Here is an 11,614-nt window from a genome sequence, read left to right on the forward strand (position 1 = left end):
ACATCCCTCCCTGCAGACAAATAGCCATGTTACACATGAAACACGTTGTGTATGTCTTTGCCAATGACCCACAATGCCTTCATAGATGACAAGCTCATCTGAACTCATGATAAAACCTCAAAATATGTCTTCCCATACTAATGGAGAGTATTTGCATGTCAAATAATACCCTTTCACCCCTCGATTCTGTGTCAACAGGTCCACAATCACCATTGATGGCAGTGGGTTTGGGCCAAACCATGGTGGTGGTAGGTTCAACCCTTTCACCACCATGGTTTGGCCCAAACCAATTGTTATCAATTGTGATTGTGGACCTGCGTACAAGGAATTGGGGTGAACAGACTACAGAATCAGAAAATCTAACCTAGTTTCTAACAAGTGACTTGATATGTTATTTCACGGCTCCATTTGTGCGGATACATGATCTATGCCCATTTACTGTGTGGGGAAACTTTTTGATGAGGGGATGAGAAAAAAAGCAATGTTAACTTTTCAGGATAAAAAAATTCTGAAGACCTGATGCCATTCATCAGATGGACTATCTGTTGGAGTCAAATTTATTTTCTGACAGAATGTTATATTAATGTACTTTTCTACACATGCCCAACATTTTCCATTTTATGCAAAATGGCCCTCTCAATGTCAAAGGGCTAAGATGTGATTCAGCCAGAAAGTGACTATAAAAAAATGCACAACATTGCAGTTTTAAACTATCTGGATTTCTGGATTTCTGAGAATAGCTTGCACAGTACTTGCCAATGACTATCAGTATTCATACAAAGCACAAATGTGGGAGTGGGTACCGCAGATATTAAAGTGTTTCAGTCAAATGCCTGAACATGTACAGACTTGATCACACACCACAAATAACAATTTACAAATTACCAGTGAATTATTTTCATCATGCTTGCCGTACAGCAACAAAATTTCTCTTCTATTCAAGCAAGAACTCTTACACAGAGAAAGACTTGTTTCAACTCAAATGTTTTATTACAAAAATGAGATGCACAGCATGAACAGACTACATGTAAATTCTCTTCACATACAGAATGAACAAGACCAAACCTACAGTAATACCTTAAACACCTTACTTGGATTTTCTATGACAACAAGATGGAATATTTTTAACTGTGAAAGATTAAATACTTGATGTGATATTCAGTTACATATCTAGCTGGCTAAAAGCCTACATGAAAACAAGTTTTGCAGGATTATCCTGAGATGGCTGGCCTGAGACAAAAAACTTGCCTTGCTAACATATATTCCTTCAGACTAGAGTAGATGATTTCCAATTTACCAACAGTGTATCATCACCATCATCCCTAGGTCCATTGTAAAAATATGATTGAAAGTATGTGACAAAACCAAGAACAATAATGAGTCATTTGTTTCCATTTTGTGAAAACGTAATCCAATCAGGGTCACCTGGTATAAACATGTAAAGTTTTAACCCTGCAAGAACGTGAACCATACCTTGAGACCAAGTATGAATTTTTTATTCAAATACTATATTGCTGTTGTTCCATAAAAGATTGAATGCCATGATTGGACAAAAATTGCCAATCACATCGCTAGGATGAAAACATTTTAGCATATGCAGCTTTCTCTTTGTTTTTCCTTTCTTCATACAGCCTTCTGACCTTCACAATTTCCTTCCTAATTCCTGTTGAGAGAGAACCACATGACAAGTCTTTCATTAACTTCAGCTGTAACTATGACAACTGCCATGAGTTGCTCTTACTCTTGTCTGATGTGTGATTCTTCAAACAAATTTATCAGCAGTTTTGATTTTTTTTAGTGTTAAAAAAAATGACCAAATGCTGTTGACAAGAACTTCAAAACAATAAAACAAGACCTTTCATGACATTAGACTACCCCTATCACTAGGTTTGCAGTTAATATTGTTATTGGCAGTATCAATTCAAATGAAGACTTTTGTGACTGGTGGTTTCATATTACAATAGATGTGCATCTAAACAACTCTGGACCAAATGTCATTCATGAAAAACAATTTGGTTTCCCCCGCCCCCCCCCCCCCCCCCCCCCCCCCCGGGTAAAGATTGGATCCCTTGGTATTATACCAATTTATGGGCCCACTTTCCTTCAGTCATGTCATAATGAATATAGAATGTATGTTGCAATTCAAAAACTAAACTGTACCTGAGTCATTAGGTGCTATTTTTTGTGCTTCAGCTAGCATCTTCAGCGCCTCTTCAAAATCATTGAGTCCCGTCAGTGCTTGTGCTTTCCTAAAATGAGCCTTGGCATTTCTGAGGTCAACGTCAAGTGCCTGTAACAAGAAAGAAATCAACAGTATCAGTATAACACAGACAACTGAAATATATGTCCATTGCAAAGGATCAGAAAAACAACTCATTAATGTTTTACTTTTCACGGACTGTGAAATTTTGTTGGGGCTACAATTTCAGAAACATCTCCAAAACGTACTCAAAATTGCAAAGAGCACAAACTACATAGCAGTAAAAATGTTCCCAATAACTGCAATTATGTATTTTGAAATGTATAATTTAGATATGCATATTTCAAATTCAAAACTATAACACAATTATTTGATTACTTTCTAATATTTCCTGTGGATCCATCCATAAAGTGTTACAGGTAAAATGGCTGAAAACGATCATAAATCAGTTTCTCATCAAAACAGTCAAAAATGTTTGTAACTGATGAACTTTTGCCAGATTTCATTTCTAGATACATACAATACCAGTTTATCCAGTTCTCATCCTTGAAAATCTGATGATAGTAGCACCTTGGCAAAGAATCCTGAACTGACTGACATAATCTGCTCTGACCAACCTTTTCAGCATTGTTAAGTGCCTCGGTGAATTTACGTAGTTTAATACAGCATGCTGCTATATTATTGTAGATTGGAGAAAGTAATTGCTTGGCTTCGTCTTTTGATAAATCATTGGAGCCTGTTTCTTCAAGCTCTTCAAGGTACCTACACAGAAATATACAAAATGGGAAAATGGATTATTTTAAGATGAGGTATGAAAAATCCTTTCATTTATATTGTGGCTGGATGCAATAGCAGATAAGAATCTTTTTCAAAGAGCAACATCAAGATCTTTCTTTAATCAGACTCAATTTTGAAAATTATCAACCCTTTGACTGCCAAAGACAATATTTGTTGCCTTATTTTTTTTTCCAAAATTTTGATTAAATACTGTAGCTAGTGAAATATGTCCATTTGGTCCAAAATTATCAAAAAATTACAGAAAAATTCATGAAAATCTGTAAAATGTTGCACTGAAATTTTGGTGGGAAAAATATTACAGCACTCAAAGGGTTTAACCAGTGGATACAATCAGTGACCACAGAAACACATACTATCACTGCTGTTTGGCAGTTGTACCAACACTCTCAAATCAGTCTTTTTATTTCACAACTATTACTGTCTATGCATATAATAACCCTGTAGAACAGTAACAGAAATTAAAAGACTTAAACTTCTGCTCAAACTTTCCTCAAGGAAACTTTCAACCATTTTTTTCCAAAATCAAGAATAAAAATCAGGGTTCCCATTTCAATTTTTGTACGAGAGAAACAAATTACCAAACATTTACCATCAGTTGAAATTCAAATTGGCTGCCATCCCTACTTTAACTCTATGGGGACAAATTAATTTTTCAATTAGCAAAACAATAGAAGATTGTGAAAACTTTCTTCCCTCAAAGAGCTATAAAGTGAGCCTACAGAAGATGTAAACCAGAAAAGTATTGCAAACATTCTGAGAGTCCCAATATCTGTTCCTAAGGCCCATTCTACTTCAAACATTTACCAACCGGACACTTCCCATCCACCAGCTGGGACTAGGGCTCAGGAAAGGGTAAGTGTATAGAGGGGGTAAATGGGTGACTTTCCAAGCTATCTGCCATGTTAATACAGCTATGACTTCATTCACAACAATTGTCTACAATTCATATCAGATCATACATCAGCATACAGATACTTCCCTGCTGTGGCTGAAAAATTGTTTCTGAGCTTATGAGGTTATGTGAACTCTCCAGAAACTTACCGAATAGCTTTTTCATATTTTTCAATGGCTTTTTGATAATTCTCTTGCTTGAATTGTTGATTTCCGATCTGTTTGATAGCGTCAGCAGCTTCTAAAATTTTATCCCTCTGCAAAGAAATACACAGACAGTCAATGAATATACTTTGATCTGTCCATCATGTCTCTTTTTTTAATAATCACACATTATCATAAACCTCACAAAGTTTCAAATATAGTTTGGAGTAACATATTCTGTGTTCAGTGTTTTTACATCTTGAAGGGCAAATTACGGTATCAAGATAATCAAATCCCAGTTTTGAAGGTGTTTCTGACCAAACAATATATGAAAGACACTGCAGCAATAAATCTGTATGCATCTCCAATGAGATCATACAACTCTTATCATGAAGTCTTCATCACTCATTGTGATCAAAGCTAAGTTAAGAAATCCAAACTCAGAACACGTCCATTTCAGAGAGCGTTCTACACTTCCCTCTTGATTGTCATAGGATGAGAAACACCAATATTTCCTCCCATAATGGGAATCAGCACAGCTTGTCATGAGCTATTATAATCTACAATTCTACCAATGGGTGGAAACAAAACACTGAATGAAGCAACTGAGAAAGTTCTATCAGTCTTGACCTAGTTCATATCATCATTAATTCTTGACATGCAATGGATACCAGCAAAGTCTTTACTCACATCATTAACGTCTAAACCACAGTCTTCAGGATAATCTGCATAGGTGTCTCCTGTGCCGTCATCAAAGACAGTTCCGTCATCTTCACCGGGGGACAGCTCTCCGCAGTTGTCAATCACACATGGCTTTAATAAGTAATCAAATGGGATTCATATAAGAGGGTTTTAAAACACTTCCTGCAACAATCCTGTTCTTGTATACTTTCTCCAACTTCAAGGGAGTTTTCGTGATTGTGTGAAGTGGCATGACAGCCATTGTCAATATACATTCACAATTTTGTTATGAAAAATTTAATCATATTAGCAAGCTAACATTTAGGTTTTGACAAGATGACAGTGAGTACGTTACAGTGCGTTTCACCTAGGTACCGCCACTCAGCGTATGAGACAGACAATCCACGTACAAAACACACGATAAGCTTGGGTATCACGACACATTTGAAAGTCACCAACTCATTGATTAATTACAGTAAACCAGCATGGGGCAGCTGTTCTGTCTAGACTGAGAGATACATTTTATCTACAATGTGTGGCTCTTTAGTTAGTTTCTGTTGAGAATACCTTCACCTCTTGAACTCAGCTGAAATTGTAAAAGAAACAGTCACATTGTAGATCAAGTCTAGTCAACTGTTTATCTCTCAGTCTAGACAGCGGCTACCCCATGATGGTTTACTGTAATTAATCGACGAGTCGTGGCTTTGAAATGTGTCTGTGATACCCAAGCTAATCGTGTGTTTTGTACGTGGATTGTATCTGTCTCATACGTTGAGTTGTGGTACCTAGGTGTAACGCACTGTATGTACAACACAGATGTTTCTCTTTTTAGTGTTGTGCATACTAGCAAAACCAAGAGAAAATTTTCTTTGTCGGGTGATCGTCGGTCCAGTCATGCTTATATAGTCATGTGATCAACATGTATGAAATGTGTGACAGCCATGAGTTCAGGGACTCAAAATCATAAGTTGCCAACTCAAATCTATTCTTTTCAAGAAAAGTTGTCTTGATACTTTCACATTTTGAATGAAAAATGAAAGCAAAAGTTGCCACTTACAACAAGGGGTTGATCATTCTCAACATCCACACTTTCCAATCGTCTAACAACTCCCATTCCTCGTATGACTTTGCCAAATACAACATGTTTGCCATCCAAGTGAGGACAGGGAACAGTGGTGATGAAGAACTGTGAACCGTTGGTGTTAGCGCCTGCATTGGCCATACTGAGAAGACCTGGAGTTTCATGCTGAAATGGGTAAAAAGTATACATTCAAACATTCAGATACGAAGAGAATACACTCACAGATGACACAGATGCCCTAGGGACAAAGCACTTGATATATTGACTCAATTTTTTTTCTGATGTAGAGATATAATTACTATGTGCTGTCCTTGAGCTGCAACTTGATCTAACATTAACTTGACAGGCAAGCATGGTAAACACAAAACTGGACACAGCTGTAACAGCATGAGTCCCAGTCCTGTTGTAGTTCTGAACGCAATAACACAATAACACCAAGTGATTCACATTATATCTGGTATTTATCATCATTTCATACTTGTAGCAGAATAATTTATCCATGCAATGAAACGAATAATAGGAACCCATCATTTGCTCTATACTTGCTACAAGTTAAGCACAAGTACAACCTAGAGTACAGGAACTTGCTCTGGAAAAAAGACAAGTTGGAGGAACGTTGTAAACAGGATTCAAATACTACCAATGACAAATGATAACTGAGAAGTGTACTGTTACACCTTTCTGACAAGCACTTTAACCCTTTGAGCGCCAAAGTCAACTTTTGTCGCCTTTATAAAATGTACCCTAGTCCAATTTTTTCAGATTTTTGCCAAAAATTTTGATGAAAAACTGTAGCCAATGAAATGTAATGTCTGTTTGGTCCAAAATGATCAAATAAATTACAGAAAAATTCATAAAAATTGTTGAAATGTTGCAATAAAATTTTGGTGGGAAAAATTACAGCACTCAAAGGGTTAACCCTTCTTAACTGTTACCAATAAACCATTTTCAAATACAAAATAGATGTGACACGGGTACATCATGCTGCATTTTCTACATGCAAAGTCTGAAAGCACTGATTTGCTGTGTATACAAAGACAAGGAAGGTATGTGAAAATTGTGAATTTTGTAGAGTTTATTATACCCATGGTTATTCTCTATCACAAATCAAACACAAAGCCTTTCCTTTGCTCAAGCAATGTTTAGTAACTTCTACGACTTTTCACCACTCCTTCAATATTCCACGTTAACACTTGTCAAAAAGAACATCTTACACACGATTGGTAAAGATCAGAGCAACACTCCCTCACCTTGAGTTGAAAGTTTTCATCCTCAAATTTTTCTCCATAGATACTCTCACCGCCTGTGCCATTGTGATTGGTGAAATCACCGCCCTGAATCATGAAATCACGGATTACTGCAAAACATAATAAAACAACAATTTCTTAAAGTATGTTTAATCATTTATGATTACACACATTTTTTGTCCAATGCAATTTGGTGACTATTAGGAATATAGCAGACCAACAACTGTGATGCTTGGCCTTGCTGTTTCTAAACATATAGAAAGATAAGCTGCTTCTTCTATTGTTATCAATATCTCACTAAAAACATTTTTACTAAATCAAAGTCCTGGACTACCTCTATCAATTAAAGGCAATTATTTTCAGCTAAAATGAAGCTGTATGCAGCTGCAGACCTATATCAGATATCGAGGGCGCAATAGCTGAGGTGTCTGGAAAATCATTTTCAAGACGACAAAATTACTGATGATAAAATAATTGTTTGGGAGCTGAGGGTCCAGCTGGGTAGCAATTCTTTTAAATTGCACATCATTATGGAGACCAGGTCAACAATGCTTTCTTTCATTATTAGCAAGGCTACATCAAACTCTAATGTATCCACTCACTGATTTGCATTATTGCAGATGCTTAGGGATCAGCCCTGTTGTGGTTGTTGGTTCCTATTGTTCTGCAGTCATAACAACAGCACGACACGAAAAGTAATGAACCATTGATGGAGGTAAAATAGGAGTTAAATAATCTTTATATCTGATTTTAATGTGATTGCACTTGGCCAATAATTTGATATGAAAGTACACATTTATATTCATCAATGTTACAGACACAAATATGATAATGATATGACAACATTGGAGTAACTTACTTCTATGAAAGGTACATCCTTTGAAATGCAATGGACACTCTTGTGCACCAACACCTTTCTCTCCTGTACAAAGTGCTCGGAAATTCTCGGCTGTCCTGGGTGTGACATCAGCAAACAGCTCAAAAACTATCCTGCCAACTGAAATGAAATAGGAAAAAAGATCACAACTATAATCTAATCACATCAAATGAAATAAAGTTTTTCTTTATCATTCTGACAGTGAAAAATTTATTGTTGAAATGCTGTCTTTACAATATTCGTCATCATAATTCCGATGTGATATTTGACAAAACATAGCAATTTTACTTGGTATCTTATAATCACTAACATTATCCAATAATTATATCATTACCAAGTATAAGTTGTAAAGAAAAAATTGCATGTTTTAATCAATCGTGCAATGTAAGACATTTCCTAATAAGAGTATTTATTTTCTTTGTAGACTAGGTTAAAGTTATCAGCCTTTAGACTGCTGGTCAAAATCCATTGAAACAACAAATACCCCAGCAGGGATAAATATTTTGCCTGTTCACAACTTATTTGTATCTTAGAGACATCACGAAGAAAACCATACTGTAGATTTGTAAATCTCTGTTTAGATGATAGCCAGCTGTACCTCTGCTGTGATATCCTACATTTGCAGGGTATCATTGGTATATGTGCTGGCATTTTAGTTTGTGATTACTACACATTCAGTACTAGGAAAGTTTGATGCACCAACTTTTTAAGCCACTTTTAGCATGGAACTATTTTCTTGTTGTGATGCATATTGTTTCTCCAGCTTTAACCATAAAACACTTTGAAAATCACTGCACATGCGCAGATCATACTTGACATAGCACTGTGTGTAAATCTGTATTACATGACACTGTAGATGGCTGTATTAACCCTTATAAACCCCGGGACCCTAACCCTATGGCTACATCAAATACGATCTGAGACATACAATATGTAAAGACACATACAATATAAAGTTCACTGTCAACAGTCAATACCGGTAAGCGGTATGTGTTGCTACAGTTCAGTAACTCGAGGTTTTGTCTGGGTTGTGCGTTGGACGGCAAAACCAGCCTTCCATCCCCCGCCCCGGCGTCCGAAGGCAACCTCGAGTTGTACTAGTGTACACTGAATTATGTGTGGACGAAAGGAGATCAGACACTAGCCTAGAATCCTATTCGTCCACTGGGGTCGGAGTAGACTCTCCACAGTCGCTGTGCCTAGTTTTGTGCGCGCCGCGATGGGCCTGCATGCAAAGGCTGTGCAGCTGTGAGCACGCGCTGCCAGACACAGCGACTGTCGGTTCTTGCAAGTGTATGAATATTCATAAGGGTAGTGATGTCAAAAGAAACACCTATCTAACTGGGCGGAGAGAATATATACTAGTAGCTGGTACATTTATATAGGCGGTATGTTTTTATTTTTCATTTTTAATTTATTTGGCTATGCTACCTGTCATTTTTGTTTTGATTAACGGATGTGTGGAGTTCTTTAAAGTACCCGGATCAGGCAGAAATCCGACCGGTCGCTTGCAAGAACGTCCAGACCCTGGGATTCGCGTCGCGTCTCTGAAGGGCGCGCGCGTGTTCCAACAGGGAAGAACGCGAATCGCAGGGTCTCTGCCAGACTAGGGTCGGAGGTACGGAACGGAAGCAAGCGGACGAATAGGATTCTAGGCTAATCTGACACCGACTTTGGTGTTCACCGCTAGGTATCACTGGAGTTTACAGTTACTGTACGTGCCTACAGAGCTAAAAAGTGTCATTGTCATTTGCTACCTCATCATTTTAAGTTTCCAGAATGTTCTGTGAGGCGAGAATCCACATGGCACAATGCATGTCAACCAGTCAACACTGTATACAATCGCAGACGCCCCGAACACGTTCCGCAGGTGTACAAGAAGATTACCTGCAGGAGTTACATGGAAGCCCGTTCAATGTGCCACTTTACATTTCTCACAGTCATATTCTTCTAAAATACTGACCAGTCTTTCTTACCTCTCAGACCATCAATGGTTACGTCAAAGAAGGTTCTGGGATTCTGCTCTACTTCCGCCATTTTTTAGTCTTCTGTATCGCGAGTGATAACGCCATCTAAAGAAAGTTTGTCTCGCGTCTTTTGTTTTTACTAACCCCAACGCGTTATGCTCCCTGCATAGTTTGAACACAGACTTGTTTTACAGGACAGAAAACCTCTCTTTTGAGTTTCTCGGGATGTCAAAATCAGCAACGGTTTACAGATGCTAGGCTTACGATAGCCAAGCAAATGATTAGATTGACAGCTTCTGTTTACGGTTGGCTGAATTCAGAAAAAGCATATTATAATACATTGTGTTATTTTAAAAGAGTGGTAGCTGTCTGAGCAAAAGCAAGTCGATTTTTACTGATGAAAATGTATTTTATTGTGTACAAAATTGGGAGAGATAGGCCTTGATTGCTTTAATCTATTTCCATTATCATACTTGCAATGTTGCACTAAAATTTTGATGGGAAAAATTACAGCACTCAAAGGGTTAAGTATGATAACCTAGGTGATTTAATGAAGATAGTGACATTTTTTTAACTATGCCTAGCAAACGTGGCCAAGTGGCCAACTGTTGTAGTCAAATTAGTACTATTAGAACTAGTTGACCTAACGCCCTCATACATACTGGACGATCTATGCGCCAGGTTGAGTTACCATTTCGTGGACTGGTATACCTCACGCGAACCAGACTAGTCCCTCATCCCCCCGTTTATTTTGGCTTTATGTAACACTGGAAATTATCATTCCGGTTGCAAAACACCTTTGTTTCCATTGTCAAACATGGATTAATGACAGAAATGTTGTACGCGTCAACGTCCTTGACACTTTTCGACGGGTAACTATGGAACTCTCAGTAAGCTTATTTAACATGGGACCTACATTAGTGTCATAAACGTAGTCTATTTTGTATGGTCTATTAGATAGGCTATATATTATATTATATCATGTTACCATGCGCCATTCTGATTGGACGAGAGGTCATTCCACCGATGCTAAAATATTGTTTTAGCACTGATAGCGATGGTAAAAAGGGGCCCCTATAACTAGCATTTTCGAAAATTGCCCAGTCGGTGTATTTGAACGTACCTATCTAAACCATAGACCCTCGAGATAAACCATAGACTTTCCGTTTTAAGGTCTATGGATAAACCGAAACAGTCCTCTTTGTTTCAAAGACCGAAGACCGAATTTTGATACACAGATAAAGTGTGGGTCTGTAACTCACCTCTTGGTGTAAATAAGTTGGGATCGATGATGAAAGACATCTCTAAAGCAGCATATTTGGGGTTTGTTACGGATCCGTAGCCCTACCACTCCCTTTGCTGATTGTGTTGAGGGAGTGAGCCCCACTCCCCCAACACAATCAGCAAAGGGAGTGGTAGGGCTACGGATCCGCAGCAAATTTGGGGTGTGATGCATACAAATTATAGGGCAACAGCGCACCGTGCACTTTGCTTCATATTGCGGGAGTCGAGACGCGATACATCCTACCGCTCTTTTAAAATGAAGATAGTATTCGTTCATACACTAATAAATTGACACTTCCTCACAGTAACGGTATGTCAGATATTCTTTACCAAAGTTTGGGCTGTAACAGACCGGGGTGTCCTAACGATGTAGACCAAGAAGTTCAAAATAACAATGGGATGACTCCTGGCGACTGCGACGAAATTTGACATCAAATGCAACAA

At 37.9% G+C, this 11,614-nt stretch overlaps 1 protein-coding gene across 2 annotated transcripts; it reads right to left on the reverse strand.

Moving 5' to 3' along the window:
- Positions 1 to 968: 968 nt before the first annotated feature.
- LOC139130825 (peptidyl-prolyl cis-trans isomerase D-like) lies at positions 969 to 10,017 on the reverse strand. Of its 2 annotated transcripts, none has more exons than XM_070696621.1 (9): positions 9,896 to 10,017; positions 7,902 to 8,039; positions 7,046 to 7,152; positions 5,772 to 5,960; positions 4,724 to 4,846; positions 4,040 to 4,146; positions 2,818 to 2,962; positions 2,161 to 2,290; positions 969 to 1,663 (listed from the first exon to the last, which is right to left on the reverse strand). In XM_070696621.1, exons 1-9 carry the CDS (start codon positions 9,954 to 9,956, stop codon positions 1,572 to 1,574), a joined length of 1,092 nt encoding a protein of 363 aa, XP_070552722.1. In that variant the 5' UTR covers positions 9,957 to 10,017; the 3' UTR covers positions 969 to 1,571. The 2 variants fall into 2 exon arrangements, with proteins under 2 accessions (XP_070552722.1, XP_070552723.1); XM_070696622.1 differs by lacking the exon at positions 9,896 to 10,017 and adding an exon at positions 8,867 to 9,016.
- Positions 10,018 to 11,614: the final 1,597 nt, after the last annotated feature.

The sequence above is a fragment of the Ptychodera flava genome, chromosome 4, assembly GCF_041260155.1.
Source record: "Ptychodera flava strain L36383 chromosome 4, AS_Pfla_20210202, whole genome shotgun sequence".
Lineage (NCBI taxonomy): Eukaryota > Metazoa > Hemichordata > Enteropneusta > Ptychoderidae > Ptychodera > Ptychodera flava.